This window comes from Anolis carolinensis, unplaced genomic scaffold (genome assembly GCF_035594765.1).
Source record: "Anolis carolinensis isolate JA03-04 unplaced genomic scaffold, rAnoCar3.1.pri scaffold_7, whole genome shotgun sequence".
Taxonomy (NCBI): domain Eukaryota; kingdom Metazoa; phylum Chordata; class Lepidosauria; order Squamata; family Dactyloidae; genus Anolis; species Anolis carolinensis.
In genome coordinates this window covers 5,697,376-5,716,911 of record NW_026943818.1, presented here as the reverse complement: position 1 = coordinate 5,716,911, position 19,536 = coordinate 5,697,376, and the positions used below count along the sequence as shown (strand labels likewise).

Below are 19,536 nucleotides of genomic sequence, written 5' to 3'. Positions count from 1 at the left end.
CCCCTTCATCCATCCTGCACCCATTGCACCTGGAGAACCCCTTCATTCATCCTGCATCCATTGCACCTGGAGAACCCCTTCATCCATCCTGCACCCATTGCACCTGGAGAACCCCTTCATCCATCCTGCATTCATTGCACCTGGAGAACCCCTTCATTCATCCTGCACCCATTGCACCTGGAGAACCCCTTCATTCATCCTGCACCCATTGCACCTGGAGAACCCCTTCATCCATCCTGCACCCATTGCACCTGGAGAACCCCTTCATTCATCCTGCATCCATTGCAACTGGAGAACCCCTTCATTCATCCTGCACCCATTGCACCTGGAGAACCCCTTCATTCATCCTGCACCCATTGCACCTGGAGAACCCCTTCATCCATCCTGCATCCATTGCACCTGGAGAACCCCTTCATTCATCCTGCATCCATTGCACCTGGAGAACCCCTTCATCCATCCTGCACCCATTGCACCTGGAGAACCCCTTCATTCATCCTGCACCCATTGCACCTGGAGAACCCCTTCATTCATCCTGCATCCATTGCACCTGGAGAACCCCTTCATCCATCCTGCACCCATTGCACCTGGAGAACCCCTTCATCCATCCTGCATCCATTGCACCTGGAGAACCCCTTCATCCATCCTGCACCCATTGCACCTGGAGAACCCCTTCATCCATCCTGCACCCATTGCACCTGGAGAACCCCTTCATTCATCCTGCACCCATTGCACCTGGAGAACCCCTTCATTCATCCTGCATCCATTGCACCTGGAGAACCCCTTCATCCATCCTGCACCCATTGCACCTGGAGAACCCCTTCATCCATCCTGCATCCATTGCACCTGGAGAACCCCTTCATCCATCCTGCACCCATTGCACCTGGAGAACCCCTTCATCCATCCTGCATCCATTGCACCTGGAGAACCCCTTCATTCATCCTGCACCCATTGCACCTGGAGAACCCCTTCATCCATTCTGCACCCATTGCACCTGGAGAACCCCTTCATCCATCCTGCACCCATTGCACCTGGAGAACCCCTTCATTCATCCTGCATCCATTGCAACTGGAGAACCCCTTCATCCATCCTGCATCCATTGCACCTGAAGAACCCCTTCATTCATCCTGCATCCATTGCAACTGGAGAACCCCTTCATCCATCCTGCATCCATTGCAACTGGAGAACCCCTTCATCCATTCTGCATCCATTGCAACTGGAGAACCCCTTCATCCATCCTGCATCCATTGCAACTGGAGAACCCCTTCATCCATCCTGCATCCATTGCAACTGGAGAACCCCTTCATCCATTCTGCATCCATTGCAACTGGAGAACCCCTTCATCCATTCTGCATCCATTGCAACTGGAGAACCCCTTCATCCATTCTGCATCCATTGCAACTGGAGAACCCCTTCATCCATTCTGCATCCATTGCAACTGGAGAACCCCTTCATCCATTCTGCATCCATTGCAACTGGAGAACCCCTTCATCCATCCTGCATCCATTGCAACTGGAGAACCTCTTCATCCATTCTGCATCCATTGCAACTGGAGAACCCCTTCATCCATTCTGCACCCATTGCAACTGGAGAACCTCTTCATCCATCCTGCATCCATTGCACCTGGAGAACCCCTTCATCCATCCTGCATCCATTGCAACTGGAGAACCCCTTCATCCATTCTGCATCCATTGCAACTGGAGAACCCCTTCATCCATTCTGCATCCATTGCAACTGGAGAACCCCTTCATCCATTCTGCATCCATTGCAACTGGAGAACCCCTTCATCCATTCTGCATCCATTGCAACTGGAGAACCCCTTCATCCATTCTGCATCCATTGCAACTGGAGAACCCCTTCATCCATTCTGCATCCATTGCAACTGGAGAACCCCTTCATCCATTCTGCATCCATTGCAACTGGAGAACCCCTTCATCCATTCTGCATCCATTGCAACTGGAGAACCCCTTCATCCATTCTGCATCCATTGCAACTGGAGAACCCCTTCATCCATCCTGCATCCATTGCAACTGGAGAACCCCTTCATCCATCCTGCATCCATTGCAACTGGAGAACCCCTTCATCCATTCTGCATCCATTGCAACTGGAGAACCCCTTCATCCATTCTGCATCCATTGCAACTGGAGAACCCCTTCATCCATTCTGCATCCATTGCAACTGGAGAACCCCTTCATCCATTCTGCATCCATTGCAACTGGAGAACCCCTTCATCCATTCTGCATCCATTGCAACTGGAGAACCCCTTCATCCATTCTGCATCCATTGCAACTGGAGAACCCCTTCATCCATTCTGCATCCATTGCAACTGGAGAACCCCTTCATATATCCTGCACCCATTGCAACTGGAGAACCCCTTCATCCATTCTGCACCCATTGCAACTGGATGCATTTTGGAAGATACTTTCAAGAGTGTGTGCTTGTTAAACTTCGGCAACTGTGTTGTCACATAACACAATGTAACAACATTTGGAAAAAAATCTGTTCCTGGTTTAGAAGTCTTGTTTCCTGTTGAAGTCGAGCCCAGTGACTCACCCGCAGAACATGTGGATGGTACTGGAAAGAGGTTCCGAAGGAAGAGGGACCGTTTGCTGCAAACACAGCTGCTCACAACCACCGTTGAAACCATCTGAGCAGTCAATCCCTTTGGAGTAGTCGTAGCAGCCGGTGCCATCCTTCATGGGCCTCAGCTCCTCAGGGCACTGCAAAAAGAAGAGAAGGAGGTAGAGGATAACAATTCAAGGTAGTGACAATTAGTTAACCATTGAGTTAACTAATTAGTTAACCATTGAGTTAACTAATTAGTTAACCAATTAGTTAACGATTTGTGATGTGAAGATTGGATTGTGACTCTACTTGGCCATGGAAACCAACAGGGTGACCTTGGGTGAGTCACTGTTCTGCCCCCACACAAGCTAGTTATTTGGAAGATGTCTGTGTTTCAAGGAACAGATTGAATGCCACACACTTGAAGTTAAAACAATAATGTATTAAATAACAGATCTCAAACTTCCTTTCGTCCAGAATTTTAGAGCCAGTCTTTGTGAAGAGAGGCAAAGTCCTTGCAGCACAACCACAGTTCTGACTGGATGTTACTTTAATATAGCTTCAATTAAAGGTAAAGACAAAGGTTTCCCCTGACGTTAAGTCCAATCGTGTCTGACTCTGAGGGTTGGTGCTCATCTCCATTTCTAAGCCGAAGAGCCAGTGTTGTCCGTAGACACCTCCTAGGTCAATGATGGGCAACCTTTTCCACTTGGTGTGTCAAAATTCACCAAAAAATCTAGCATGACTTGGGTAGTGTGTCACTTCGAGAAAAAACAGACCATAATTTCACAATATATATCGTTTAAATAACAAAAATATGTAATTGTAATATATAACTGTATTTAATAAATCAAAAACTATTTACTACCATTATTTCCATGTACAACAATCTATGGTGCCTCTTGCAGTTTCCACGCTGATTTCTCTTGGTTGTAGTTTCAATGTAATAATGAATAATGAATAATATAATAATAATATAATAGTAATAATATAATAATATACTATAATAATAATAGAATAATAATATGCCCAGCCACACGTTGCTGTGGTGTTGTCTGGTGGTGTTGGTGAGAAATTGTTGAGGTAGTGGTGGTATTGAATGTCTGCTGTATGGTTGTCTTTATGTTTAGTATGCATTTGGTTGTTTGTGTAGTGCGAAAGTGGTGAGGGTAGAGGGGGTCTATGTCCCTGTGTCGTATTGTATAGTATTTATACGTTGTCCATGTGTTGTGAATGCTTGGATTGTGTCCTGCTGCATAGTAGAAAGGGTTGGGCTGGATGGCCCTTAGGGGTTTCTCCAAACTCTTGTGCCTCTCCCCTGGGATGAGTGGGTTGCTAGGAGACCAAGTGGGCGGAACTTAGCCTTGTAACTGGCAGCAATTGGATAAAAACAATTATTCCTCTCCCTCTAATTAGGACTTTATTTTTCTTTTATTTTGTTGTATCAACCTAGAGCCGTGGATGATGGGTTGTGTTGTCAAATTTTGAGGTTGGGGGGCCTGTAGTTTTGTTGTTTTGTCCGCTGCCCTGATGCCATCACTCTCATATGGATGACTAATGTCTTTTGTGGCCAAATTTGGTGTGATTTGGTCCAGTGGTTTTGTTGTTTACTCCATGGGAATTATGCACATTTCATTTATATATATATTTGGCCACACCAAATTTGGCCACAAAAGACATTAGTCATCCAATCAAACTGCATGCGGCAGCGTGTCAGCAAAAATGGCTAGGCGTGTCAGTGCTGACACATGTGCCATAGGTTGGCCATCACTGTCCTAGGTCATGTAGCCGGCATAACTGCATGGAATGCCGTTACCTTCTCGCCAGAGAAGGTACCTATTGATCTACTCACATTTGCATGTTTTTGAACTGCTAAGTTGGCAGAAGCTAGAGCTAACAGCGGGCACTTACTCCTCTTCTGGGATTTGAACCTGCGACCTTTCGGTCTGTAAGTTCAGCAGCTCAGTGCTTTAACACACTGCGCCACCGGGGCTCCAATTAGCTTCAATTAATCAGGTTATATTTCCGACATGGCTTTACTTTGTGTCTTTACTTTTATATACTTGTGTGGCTTCCACGTGATGTGATGTTCCATTGTGTGGTTCTTCCACCTTCCTTACTCTTCACCTTCCAATACTACAATGCCTGACTCCCCAAGGAGGTAGAAAAGTCTTGGCTAAGGTTCCACACTTGAGAGGAGTCTTAAAGTGACAGGGCGAGTGAGGTTTCAAATACAAGGAGGAAGAGGCTATCTAGACCAGTGGGTCCTCAGGTGTTTTGGCCTACAACTCCCAGAAATCCCATTCCTTTTATAGAGTTGAAGGCCAAAACGTCTGGAGACCCACAGGTTGAGATCCACTGATCTAGATTACCCCACGAACTATACATAAAATACTAATCCCCTCCAGCTAAATGAGGGCTTAGCAGGAGTAAATAGTGAGAATGTCAGGATGCAAAAAAGATCAGCATTCTCCAAGCTGCCCTTTTTCACACCTGACCAGAACAAGCTGGATAAGGAAGACCATTTGGTTGGGAAGGCTGATTTATGACTTGGTCTGGTCTTCAAAAGTGGGAAAGGACAATGGAAGGGGAGGTGTGAATGGAGAAGAAGAGACGTGAGGGGAGGAGGGGAGCAACAACTTAATATACCAGGGAAAGAGGGGAAGAGGGGCAGTAGAAGCTTTGCGGTCATCTTGGCAAGGCGGATTCAATAAAGTTTTCCATAGCTCCAAGTGTGTGAGCCTATCTTTGTGTCCTACACCTCCCAGGAACTGACAGAGAAATTTTGCGGAGGCATGACAGTCACACATTCTCAGACCCAATCCATCTTAAGGGCTTCATCATTCCACAACGTCAACAACAACAACAAAATGATGGGGATCTCCAAAATGTTAGTAAAAGCTATGGCCCCCAGAAAGGTCATCTCCAGAACGTTATGCAGACATGTTTCATCAATACCTTCTGTGTCTGATAGTTGTTGGAGATGGGGCTGAAAATTGGCATATCACACTTTGGTAAAGGAAGCTGATTTTTTTTTTAACCTCCAGCCCACCTCTGCTTTGAAACCACAACCTGTAACCTGTTGGGGACATTTACTGCTGACTTATCCCACCTTCTTTGCGGAGCCCTTGCCATTTGGCAAGATCCCCAAAGCCTTTTTGGCACCGAATACCTGGAGCGGGGATGATTAAGTACTTGCAATTAAAGACCCAGCACTTGGAAGTGAGAAATAGTTTGCAGATATTAAGTTAATCATGACGATACAGGTTTATTTAACCAATAAATATATTATGGTGGGCCTTGAGTCCGTTTCAGGAGTCCTTCTTGCAGAAACGCTGGCACCTGCTCTTTTCTTCCAAGCCTGAGAACCAGTAACAAGATCCCTCACCTTGAAAGTGTTCATGTGTAACGTCTCTCCTATACATTGTCTCATCTTTGGTGTGACTTTCCAATCCTTTGGTTATCAATCTGTAGCAAATCCTGGTCTCATTACATGCCGCCATATTTTCATCCCTTTCACCTTAAGTTTCAACGCCAAAGATTAAGCCAACTGAAGTTCTTCCTTTTTGAATAGCAACTTGGGCATGGATTGTACTGAGATCCAGTGGTAACAATACTGGCATCAGGTCACTTGCCATTCAGAAAACTGAAGACATTGCCTTAGTTCTGTTGGCCGGAGTTTGGTTTGGGAGATATAGTGCTAAAGCAAGAGGCGCTCAGCTGCAGGCACTCTCTTTCCAAGGCAAGAGGTACTCAGCTGCAGGCACTCTCTTTCCAAGGCAAGAGGTGCTCAGCTGCAGGCACTCTCTTTCCAAGGCAAGGGCGCTCAGCTGCAGGAACTTTCTTTCCAAGGCAAGAGGTGCTCAGCTGCAGGCACTCTCTTTCCAAGGCAAGGGCGCTCAGCTGCAGGAACTTTCTTTCCAAGGCAAGAGGCGATCAGCTGCAGGAACTCTCTTTCCAAGACAAGAGGCGCTCAGATGCAGGCACTCCCTTTCCAAGGCAAGAGGCGCTCAGCTGCAGGCACTCTCTTTCCAAGGCAAGAGGCGCTCAGCTGCAGGCACTCTCCTTCCAAGGCAAGAGGCGCTCAGCTGCAGGCACTCTCTTTCCAAGGCAAGAGGCGCTCAGCTGCAGGTACTCTCTTTCCAAGGCAAGAGGCGCTCAGCTGCAGACACTTTCTTTCCAAGGCAAGAGGCGCTCAGCTGCAGGCACTCTCTTTCCAAGGCAAGAGGCGCTCAGCTGCAGGCACTCTCTTTCCAAGGCAAGAGGCGCTCAGCTGCAGGTACTCTCTTTCCAAGGCAAAAGGCGCTCAGCTACAGGCACTCTCTTTCCAAGGCAAGAGGCGCTCAGCTGCAGGCACTCTCTTTCCAAGGCAAGAGGCGCTCAGCTGCAGGCACTCTCTTTCCAAGGCAAGAGGCGCTCAGCTGCAGGCACTCTCTTTCCAAGGCAAGAGGCGCTCAGCTGCAGGTACTCTCTTTCCAAGGCAAAAGGCGCTCAGCTACAGGCACTTTCTTTCCAAGGCAGGAGGCACTCAGCTGCAGGCACTCTCTTTCCAAGGCAAGAGGCGCTCAGCTGCAGGCACTCTCTTTCCAAGACAAGAGGCGCTCAGCTGCAGGCACTCTCTTTCCAAGGCAAGAGGTGCTCAGCTGCAGGCACTCTCTTTCCAAGGCAAAAGGCGCTCAGCTACAGGCACTTTCTTTCCAAGGCAGGAGGCACTCAGCTGCAGGCACTCTCTTTCCAAGGCAAGAGGCGCTCAGCTGCAGGCACTCTCTTTCCAAGACAAGAGGCGCTCAGCTGCAGGCACTCTCTTTCCAAGGCAAGAGGCGCTCAGCTGCAGGCACTCTCTTTCCAAGACAAGAGGCGCTCAGCTGCAGGCACTCTCTTTCCAAGACAAGAGGCGCTCAGCTGCAGGCACTCTCTTTCCAAGGCAAGAGGCGCTCAGCTGCAGGCACTCTCTTTCCAAGACAAGAGGCGCTCAGCTGCAGGCACTCTCTTTCCAAGGCAAGAGGTGCTCAGCTGCAGGCACTCTCTTTCCAAGGCAAAAGGCGCTCAGCTACAGGCACTTTCTTTCCAAGGCAGGAGGCACTCAGCTGCAGGCACTCTCTTTCCAAGGCAAGAGGCGCTCAGCTGCAGGCACTCTCTTTCCAAGACAAGAGGCGCTCAGCTGCAGGCACTCTCTTTCCAAGGCAAGAGGCGCTCAGCTGCAGGCACTCTCTTTCCAAGACAAGAGGCGCTCAGCTGCAGGCACTCTCTTTCCAAGACAAGAGGCGCTCAGCTGCAGGCACTCTCTTTCCAAGGCAAGAGGCGCTCAGCTGCAGGCACTCTCTTTCCAAGGCAAGAGGCGCTCAGCTGCAGGCACTCTCTTTCCAAGGCAAGAGGCGCTCAGCTGCAGGCACTCTCTTTCCAAGGCAAGAGGCGCTCAGCTGCAGGCACTCTCTTTCCAAGGCAAGAGGCGCTCAGCTGCAGGCACAAGCTTTTGTGTTGAGCAGATTTTTTTACGGGGAGGGGGCTTCTCCTTTCATGCTCCCGAAGAAACGGAAGACACGAAAGAAATGGTAGGAACGAATTCTGTGCACAACTCTACAATCCAAGCATTCCTAATGGATAGTCATCCTAACAATCGGAGCTCACCTCTCTGCCATTTCGAATTGGCAACCTTTCGGTCAGCAAGTTCCACAGCTCAGTGGCTTAACCCGCTGCGCCGCCAAGTTAAATTTGCTTTTCATTACTGCATTTCAATATGAATCTCCCGCCAATACGAAGTGTATGGTATAGTACGGAGAATAGTATTTGGTCTATTGTTTAATAGTAACTCTCAGGCACCAGAAGTGAAATTTATCTGGCGTCCACTAATCTCCAGAGGTGCCGGTTAACTGAGAGTCTACTACATGTTGGTTTTGGAGCCTCTGATCATCTGCTTCCCACGACGACCTTGACAAATGTCCTTCGAAAGCAGCAGCTCTGCTGTGAAAAGTGGGCATGTTAGAAATAGCACCTTCTTACTCAGCACATTTCTTCCCGGTGCACATTGATGGATCGTTTTGCTGACTGCGGGGACAAAAAAACGAAGCCACTCCTCATTTCTCTCTTTCCCGTTTTTCCATTTTACGCTTACTGTTTCCCCATTCCAAAAACGAAATATATATTTTTTTGCTCTCCTTCCCACAGCACTCTGGGCTGCTTCTCTCCACTCACCTCATGCTCCTTTTGCGGATGTTTTTAAACATATCTTTTTTGTTGGGTTGCTGTGAATTTTCCAGGCTGTCTGGCCATTTCTCCCAGAAGCATTCTCTCCTGACGTTTCGCCCACATCTATGGCAGGCATCCTCAGAGGTTGCGAGGTCTGTTGAAAACTAGGCAAGGGAGGTTTATATATCCGTGGAATAATGTCCAGGGTGGGAGAAATAACTCTTGTCTGTCTGAATGTTGCAACTGGCCAGCTTGATTAGCATTGAATGGTCTTGCAGCTTCAACACCTGGCTGCACTGAATAGCCTTCTAAATTGTAAATCTATATATATAAAAGAGTGATGGCATCACGGCGACCCACAAAACAACAAAACTACAGGCCCCCCAACCTCGAAATTTGACAACACAACCCATCATCCACAGCTCTAGGTTGATACAACAAAAAGAAAAGAAAAATAAAGTCCTAATTAGAGAGAGAGGAATAATTGCTTTTATTCAATTGCTGCCAGTTAGAAGGCTAAGCTCCTCCAACTTGGTCTCCTAGCAACCCAATAAAAATAATAAAAAACACTAAAAAAAATAATTTAAAACACTAAAAATTAAGACAATAAAATACTATAATAACAGAAAATAATTAAAAATAATACAAGAAAATAATAAAATATAATAAATAAAAAGGTAACTTACAATAAAATTAATTTAAAAAATACAAATAACGTCAAATAAAAATTACACAACAATTTTTAACCAATACCACCACCACTTTGCCACAGCAACGTGTGGCCGGGCACAGCTAGTATTGTATATTGTAAATAGCCAGTAAACAAAGAACAACACTCAGAAAACAGGGGAATTCTAGACAGGAAACCATCAGGTCCAGCTAACACCTCCCAACAAAGGATTCCCCCGGGCAGGAAGCAGCCAGGCTTGGAAGATACAAGGCCATTCAATGCTAATCAAGCTGGCCAATTGCAACATTCACACTTGCCCCCAACAGGCAAGAGTTTTTCAACAGACAAGAGTCCTCTCCATATGATGCAAGTAGGGGAATCAGTGCCAACTCCCATCTCCCAACAATGGACTGTAACTACGTCCATTTCAAGTGAGTTGTTTTTGCCTGTTTTTGCCTTGTTTGCTTATTATGTCTGTTGTGTCATATTGTTGTATGTCTTTTTGACAACTGACTATTTTATAAACATGTTGGAAACTGCCCTGAATCCTCTCAAGGAGATAGAGCGGTATATAAATAATAATAATAATAATAATAATAATAATAATAATAATAATAATAATAATAATAATAATAATATTGTATGACACAGCAAACAAGATAGATATGCTGGATTTCGTTTCACAAAATCACAAGTCGAACACTTCCCAAGTGTCTAGGACTGTGTGATGTATTTTCGGATGATGGACGCAGATCCCAGCAGGGTGGCCTTTTGCAGCTGGCAGATCGTCATTTTGTCAATGTCTATTGTTTCCAAATGCCGGCTGAGATCTTTTGGCACAGCACCCAGTGTGCCGATCACCACCGGGACCACCTGCACTGGTTTCTGCCAGAGTCTTTGAAGTTCAAACTTGAGGTCCTGAGTTTTTCCTGTTGTTTTTCGTCAATGCGATTGTCACCTGGGATGGCAACATCAATGATCCAAACCTTTTTCTTTTCCACAACTGTGATGTCTGGTGTGTTGTGTTCCAGAACTTTGTCAGTCTGGATTCGGAAGTCCCACAGTATCTTTGCGTTCTCATTCTCCAATACTGTTGCAGGTTTGTGATCCCACCAGTTCTTTACTGCTGGGAGGTGGTACTTGAGGCATAAGTTCCAATGAATCATCTAGGCCACATAGTTGTGCCTCTGTTTGTAGTCTGTCTGTGTGATTTTCTTACAGCAGCTGAGGATATGATCAATGGTTTCGTCAGCTTCCTTGCACAGTCTGCATTTTGGGTCATCAGTTGATTTTTCGATCTTGGCCTGAATTGCCTTTGTCCTGATGTCTTGCTCCTGGGCTGCAAGGATCAGGCCTTCTGTCTCCTTCTTCAGGGTCCCATTCGTGAGCCAGAGCCAGGTCTTCTCCTTATCAGCTTTTCCTTCAATTTTGTCAAGGAACTTTCCATGCAGTGTTTTGTTGTGCCAGCTGTCAGCTCTAGTTTGTAGTGTGGCTTTCTTGTACTGGTTTTTTGTCTGCTGTGCTTTGAGGAGTTTCTGATTTTTGACTTCAATCAAAGCAGGTTCTTCACTTTGCTTTACATCTTCTGCCAGGGCGTGTTCTTCTTCTTTGACGGCTTGTTTTACTTGCAAGAGTCCTCTGCCCCCTGATCTTCTAGACAGATATAGCCGGTCAACATCACTGCGAGGGTGCAGTGAATGATGAATGGTCATGAGTTTTCTTGTTTTTCTCTCCAAATTGTCCATTTCCATCTGTGTCCAGTTTATGATGCCATTATTATTATTATTATTATTATTATTATTATTATTATTATTATTATTAGGAGCCTCCGGTGGCTCAGTTAAAGCGCTGAGCTGCTGAACTTACAAACCGAAAGGTCCCAGGTTCAAATCTGGGGAGCGGAGTGAGCGCCCGCTGTTAGCTCCAGCTTCTGCCAACCTAGCAGTTCGAAAACATGCAAATGTGAGTAGATCAATAGGTACCGCTCCGGCGGGAAGGTAACGGCGTTCCATGCAATCATGCCGGCCACATAACCTTGGAGGTATCTACAGACAACGCTGGCTCTTCGGCTTAGAAATGGAGATGAGCACCAATCCCCAGTCGGACACAACTGGACTTAACGTCAGGGGAAACCTTTACCTTTAAGCAGGAAGCAGCCAGGCTTTGAAGCTTCAAGGCCGTTCAGTGCTAATCAAGCTAGCCAATGGCAACATTCACACTTGCCTCAAGCAGACAAGGGTCCTTTCTCCCATCCTGTACATTTCACAGATATATAAACCCCACTTGCCTAGTTTCCAACAGACCTCACAACCTCCGAGGATGCCTGCCACGGATGTGACGAAATGTTGGGAGAGAATGCTTCTGGAACATGACCATGCAGCCTGGAAAATTCACTTTGTTTCTGCTTTCATGCCTCCCTACTTGCCCCCTTCCCCTGCACCAGGTGTTGTTGTTTTTCTGTGATGCTGCCGTTTCATTAAATGTTGCCAGCAAAGCAGTTCCTAATATTTGGAGGACGCCATTTACAGAAGAAAAAAAAAGGCAGCAATTTGCTCTCCGCAGAAGCACCCTATTAATATTCCTTTTCAAGTGTAATAATAACAATGAAGAAAGGAACGTTGCATGATAATAATACAGAAAGGAAGAACCTTTTAGACAATTTAACTCGCTTTTTTCCTTTCGGCGTTTGCAAAATGGCATCCGTAATGAGCCATTTCTGATGGGCTCCCATCACCTTGATCTTATTCTTAATGTGTTTTATTATAATTTTTTTGTTTCGTTTGGATTAGAATTTTTCTCTTTTTCTCTCTTTTTAGTTGGTTCGCTGCCTGAAGATGGTGGAAATAAGCATGTTCGTTTTTTTGGGAAGCAAATGGTTTCTGGTTTTGCCTCCTTTAATCTTGCCTTCAAAGTCTCGTTTTTCATTGAGTATCATCACCGGGTTTCTGGCCATCGGATAGAACACATTTTGCACGGCTTGTGATTGCTTCTGTGTTTTCCAGCAAGCCAAATTGGACTAAAAGGGAAGCCGATGTGTTGTCCTTTAGATGTTCCCTGACTCACATTAGAGTCATTTAACTCTGCGTCGCACTTTACTACCTGGAAATAATTTATGAAGCTGCTTTTGAACAAGTCACCATTGGTCCATATCGACTATACATTGACTGCCTGTGGCTCTTCAGGGATCGGTGAAAAACAGGAGCAGATAATTTCAGCAATTTCCTCCTGTAGAAGCTTTGGGAGGCTTCCGAGGCTGCCAAAAATGCCATCAACGAGAAGAAAAACATGTGAAAACATCCATGTTCTGTCTATGGGGTGGCACTGGTGCTTTTTAATATAGATTACTAATTTTGGGATCCGGCAGTACCCGGGTTATTTGAAAAGTGTAGTCTAGATCCAACGTCACCTCAGTTCAGTGGGTGCAGGTGAACTACAGCTCCCATATGCAAGTCCCATCGTCCACAGTCCATCCCCATGGGATGGGAGTTGCAGTGCTCTCTGGAAGTAAGTGAAGATGTCGCAAGTCCCATCATCCATGGTTATTTGAGAAGTGTAGTCTAGATCCAACGTCAGCTGGGTTCAGTGGGTGTGGGTGAACTACAGCTCCTATATGCAAGTCCCATCGTCCACGGTCCATCCCCATGGGATGGGGGTTGCAGTGCTCTCAGGAAGCAAGTGAAGATATTGCTAGTCCCATCATCCATGGTTATTTGAGAAGTGTAGTCTAGATCCAACGTCACCTGGGTTCAGTGGGTGCAGGTGAACTACAGCTCCCATATGCAAGTCCCATCGTCCACGGTTCAATCATCATGAGATGGGGGTTGCAGAGCTCTCAGGCAGCAAGTGAAGATATTGCAAGTCCCATCATCCATGGTTATTTGAGAAGTGTAGTCTAGATCCAACGTCACCTGGGTTCAGTGGGTGCAGGTGAACTACAGCTCCCATATGCAAGTCCCATCGTCCACGGTTCAATCATCATGAGATGGGGGTTGCAGAGCTCTCAGGCAGCAAGTGAAGATATTGCAAGTCCCATCATCCATGGTTATTTGAGAAGTGTAGTCTAGATCCAAAGTCAGCTGGGTTCAGTGAGTACAGGTGAACTACAGCTCTCATATGCAAGTCCCATCATCCACGGTCCATCCCCATGGGATGGGGGTTGCAGTGCTCTCTGGAAGCAAGTGAAGATATTGCAAGTCCCATCATCCATGGTCCAAACTCTTCCAAACCGCACCAAGAGGTAGAGTGGGTCATGGGGGCTCTGTGTGCCAAGTTTGGTACTGATTCGTCACTGGTGGGAGTCGCAGTGGTCTCTGGAAGTGAGTGAAGGTACTACAAGTCCCATCATCCTAGGTATGTCCTCCCCCAATCTGCACCAGGGTGTAGAGTGGGTCATGTGGATTCTGTCTGCCAAGTTTGGTCCAGTTCTGTCACAGGTGGGCGTTGCAGTGGTGTGTGGGAGCTGTAGCAATTGAAAGTACTGCAAATCCCACTATGGATCTCTGGTACTTAGACTATACAATCACATAATAACATACACACCAGACATATGCACACACTTTGATAGCTGGAATCTACCATGATATAATGGTTTAGATGTTGAACTATGACTGTGGAGACCAGGATTTGCTTCCCGATTGAGCCATGGAAAGTGCCTTGGGCAAGTCACAAATCTCAGCCACAGAATATCCTAGGAGGGTTGAATGAAAAGCAGTGCCTCCACCTTCGTTACTTCGGTTTGGATGGGAATATTTTAATAAATCAAACACAGAAATAATCCTTAGAATGTGCTCTTTAACTACCACTGTTCACTTTTCCACATAATCACCAGACAATTGGATACATTTCTGCCAACAATGAACTAGTTTTCTGAAACTGTCATGGAAGAAGTCAACACTCTGTTTCCGCGACCGGCGTCTCACAGTCCCACAGATCTTCTGATAGCTAAGCAAGGCAATAATGTGACCCACACATTCCTGTGAAATGCCGATTATGCTTGAAATTTTTCTCTGAGTGATACGATGATCGTCCTGAATCAATCTGTCAAACTTTTGCTTGTGAAACTCGGTGGTTGCTGTCACAGGATGTCCAACTCTTTGTTTGTCACACAAGTCAGATGTTCCCAACTCAACATCTTTAAACTGACTCACCCAACAACGCACAGGACTCACATCAACACAATCACCATAAACAGCTTGCATTCTCTGATGAATCTCCTTTGGGGTGACACCTTCTGCTGTCAAGAATTCAGTGACTGCACGTTGCTTATGTTGCATTGACCGACTTCGCACTTTAACAACACAACCGTTCAATGCTAAGGCTTCCCCGTCTGCACAGGGTTCCATACTTCACACTTTAACAACACAACCGTTCAATGCTAAGGCTTCCCCCTCTGCACAGGGTTCCATACCTCGCGCTTTAACAAAACAACCATTCAATGCTAAGGCTTCCCACCAAATAGAATTGTCTACTGAACAAGCCAGGACTGCCATTTTTTGAGGAGTTACGAAGGTGGAGGCATTTCTTTTCATTCAACCCTCGCAGATACATGCCTTTCAAAGTCAATGCAGAAGGGAACGCCTTTTACGCCTATTTCCTGAGACTCCTGCCAGTCATAGCTAACATTGATCAGTCTTCCTCGAGCCACAGAAAAGCAATAATTACCATGAGTTTTAATCGATCCTGCAGCAATTCAGCCGCAGTTCAATTTGCGATCTGCCTCTCGAGTGACATGAAGCCGAGGGAGGGCTGGAAATTATTAGAAAATCAATAGCCGACTCAGCCAATAATTTTTTTTGGGATAATCGCGGGCGATCTATCTTGAGTCGATATGCCAGGTTTTGCACACATTACACTGAGGATCGTAAAAACTTCCCAAATATATGTTAGCTTTAAAGGAATTGGACAGGCTCAAATGGCCTCAGATTTGTTCAATTACGTTAAGTTCTCCTTCTCTCCACAACTTGCTTTAATGTTCTGATTCTGTAACATGCAACCGGATTTTATTTATGTTGTAATAGGTGACTAAGTAAAATTTCTTTAGGGAGAACAGAGTAAACAGTAAACAGAGGTGAAAAAAGCCTAATATACTTCAAAGCCCTTTAGTTACTTAGATAGTAACTATCCAGGGAGATAGGATGTAATATAAATAAAATTATTACTATTATTATTATTGACACAAAGACATAGTATGACACAGCAAACGAGATATATATGCCGGATTTCGTATCACAAACTCACAAGTCGAACATTTCCCAAGCGTTTAGGACTGTGTGATGTGTTGTTGTTGTTGTTGTTGTTGTTGTATGACACAGCAAACAAGATAGATATGCTGGATTTCGTATCACAAAATCACAAGTTGAACACTTCCCAAGAGTTTAGGATTATTATTATTATTATTCATCCCAAAATACATCACACAGTCATCATCATCATCATCATCATCATCATCATCATCATCATCATTATTATTATTATTATTATTATTATTTACAGTAATCAAAATCCAATCAAGACAAATAAAGGCAAAACTAACATAATACGGTTTGTTGTCAAAGGCTTTCATGGCTAGAATCACTGGATTGCAGTAAGTTTCCCGGGCTGTATGGCCATGTTCCAGAAGCATTCTCTCCTGACATTTCACCCACATCTATGGCGGGCATCCTCAGAGGTTGTGAGGTCTGTTGGAAACTAGGCAAGTGGGGCTTATATATCTGTGGAATGTCCAGGCTGGGGAAAATAACTCTTGTCTGCTTGAGGCAAGTGTGAATGTTGCATTTTGCAAGCTTGATTAGCATTGAATAGCCTTGCATCTTCAAAGCCTGCCTGGGGAATCCTTTTTTGGGAGGTGTTAGCTGGCCCTGATAGTTTCCTGTCCGGAATTCCCATTTTCTGAGTATTGTTCTTTATCTGTCCTGATTTGAGAATTTTTTTAAAATACTGGTAGTCAGATTGTGTTCATTTTCATGGTTTCCTCCTTTCTGTTGAAATTGTCCACATGCTTGTGGATTTCAATGGCTCCTCTGTGTTGTCTGACATGGTGGCGGTTAGAGTGAAAATGGTTAATGGGGATGGTGGGAATAGTAGATCAACTACATCCAGTAATTCTTTAATAGTCCCACTGTTTAGTCCTGATGCTCGCTATGTATTTTATGAATGTTATTTTATTGTTCTCATGAGAACCTCTCTGAATCCTCTTGGGGAGATAGAAGCAGGTTATAAATAAATTATTATTATTATTATTATTATTATTATTATTATTATTATTATTATTATTATTATTATTTTATTATGACACAGCAAACAAGATAGATATGCTGGATTTCGTATCACAAAATCACAAGTCGAACACTTCCCAAGTGTCTAGGACTGTGTGATGTATTTTCAGATGATGCGTGCAGATCCCAGTTGGGTGGCCTTTTGCCGTTGGCAGATCGTAATTTCGTCAATGTCTATTGTTTCCAAATGCCGGCTGAGATCTTTTGGCACGGCACCCAGTGTGCCCATCACCACCGGGACCACCTGCACTGGTTTCTGCCAGAGTCTTTGAAGTTCAATCTTGAGGTCCTGAGAGCGGCTGAGTTTTTCCTGTTGTTTTTCGTCAATGCGACTGTCACCTGGGATGGCGACATCAATGATCCAAACCTTTTTCTTTTCCACAACTGTGATGTCTGGTGTGTTGTGTTCCAGAACTTTGTCAGTCTGGATTCAGAAGTCCCACAGTATCTTTGCGTGCTCATTTTCCAATACTTTTGCAGGTTTGTGATCCCACCAGTTCTTTCCTGCTGGGAGGTGGTACTTGAGGCATAAGTTCCAATGGATCATTTGGGCCACATAGTTGTGCCTCTGTTTGTAGTCTGTCTGTGCGATTTTCTTACAGCAGCTGAGGATATGATCAATGATTTCGTCAGCTTCCTTGCACAGTCTGAATTTTGGGTCATCAGCTGATTTTTGGATCTTGGCCTTAATAGCATTTGTTCTGATGGCTTGCTCCTGGGCTGCAAGGATCAGGCCTTCTGTCTCCTTCTTCAGGGTCCCATTCGTGAGCCAGAGCTAGGTCTTCTCCTTGTCATCTTTTCCTTCAATTTTGTCAAGGAACTTTCCATGCAATGTTTTGTGGTGCCAGCTGTCAGCTCTAGTTTGTAGTGTGGTTTTCTTGTACTGATTTTTTTGTCTGCTGTGCTTTGAGGAGTTTCTGATTTTTGACTTCAATCAAAGCAGGTTCTTCACTATTACTATTATTGTTATTATTATTGTTATTATTATCATCATCATAATCATCATCATCCTGTAGGCTGCTGGTTTTTGAACCTACTTGCAGGCATTAGACTAAAATGAAGTTTCCTGTCTACCTCTACCACAAATCTGGTCACAGTATTTTTATGTGCAAATGCGAATGTCTTTTGTCTAGCACCAAAGCGCGGTTTAAAAATAAATAGCCAGGTGGCAAAGTAACAAAACAGCTAGGCAGGTATAAAATTGACCAGATGGCAAACTGAAACACCTGACACTGCGTGCATGTGTGTGTGAGAAAGAGTGTGCGCAAGAGAGAGTTTGTGCACATGCATGCAAGATGTTTTTAATCCCTTTTTCAGACAAGCTGCAGCCGACATCTTGCAGGTGCTGACACGCCGAGAAAGCTAATTCTCTTTTTTAAAGAAGTGTGACAGTCTAGAATGACAGAATCCTGGAAGAAACCCCAAGAGCTATCCAGTCCAACCCCTTAACATGTCAACTTCAGTTGGGTCCCCATGAATCAGATCTATCGTCAAGGAGGAGAAGCAGCAGTCAGGAGGCTCAAGTTGCTTTCCTATAGACGGTAGCACTTAATTAACTTAATTAATTAATCATTGTACTTTACCCTCTACTTGGGTGCCAAACCCATGTTTTATTATGATTACCATTTTATTTTTTATCATGTTTAGAATGTTAATTTAAATTTTTGTGTCTGTATTTTATGATGTTATTTTGTTTTGGTTTGCTGTTTTATCCGGGCTTGGCCCCATGTAAGCCATCCCGAGTCCCTTCGGGGAGATGGAGGCGGGGTATAAAAATGTATTATTATTATTATTATTATTATTATTATTATTATTATTATTATTATTATTATGACACAGCAAACAAGATAGATATGCTGGATTTCATATCACAAAATCACAAGTCGAACACTTCCTAAGCGTTTAGGACTGTGTGACGTATTTTCGGATGATGCGTGCAGATCCCAGTAGGGTGGCTTTTTGCAGTTGACAGATCGTAATTTTGTCAATGTCTATTGTTTCCAAATGCCGGCTGAGATCTTTTGGCACGGCACCCAGTGTGCCCATCACCACCGGGACCACCTGCACTGGTTTCTGCCAGAGTCTTTGAAGTTCAATCTTGAGGTCCTGATAGCGGCTGAGTTTTTCCTGTTGTTATTGTTATTATTATTATTGTTGTTGTTGTTGTTGTTGTCACAACTTTCATGGGTAGTTATCCTCTCCCCTCCCAACATCCCCGTTGCCTTGGCACTATGAGAGGATTTCATGAGACCTGTCACTCTTGTTGCAACTATGAGGTTGTGGACCATATTTTAGTTCTTGGGGACCACTGGTGGTCTGTGGACCACAGGTTGGGAACCACTACTCTACTTTGTCAATGAATATGTTGAATTGGTTGAGCCTCTATAACCATAGAATAATGGAAGCGACACATGGGCAATCTATCCAACCTCCTGCCATGCAAAATAGTTTGTGGCAGCCACAAAAACAAAGTTTCTAGACTATAACAACTACTTTCAAAGTAAGTTCCACACAGTAAAACAGGAAATAACACTTTCAAACCAGGAAAATTAAAACAGGATCAGGCCTTCTGTCTCCTTCTTCAGGGTCCCATTCGTGAGCCAGAGCCAGGTCTTCTCCTTATCAGCTTTTCCTTCAATTTTGTCAAGGAACTTCCCATGCAATGTTTTGTTGTGCCAGCTGTCAGCTCTAGTTTGTAGTGCGGTTTTCTTGTACTGTTTTTCTGTCTGCTGTGCTTTGAGGAGTTTCTGATTTTTGACTTCAATCAAAGCAGGTACTTCACTTTGCTTTACATATTCTGCCAGGGCATGTCCTTCTTCTTTGACTGCTTGCTTTACTTGTAAG

General features: G+C 44.8%; 1 protein-coding gene across 3 annotated transcripts in view; it reads right to left on the bottom strand.

Annotated features, from left to right (window-relative positions):
* The window catches only part of astn2 (astrotactin 2), a 615,168-nt gene that overhangs the window by 181,916 nt on the left and 413,716 nt on the right, over nucleotides 1-19,536 (bottom strand). For all 3 annotated transcript variants that reach the window (XM_062959683.1, XM_062959682.1, XM_062959684.1), the window contains exon 12: nucleotides 2,551-2,717. In XM_062959683.1, the coding sequence (XP_062815753.1) occupies nucleotides 2,551-2,717 (167 nt within the window). The remainder of the gene's footprint in view (nucleotides 1-2,550; nucleotides 2,718-19,536) is intronic.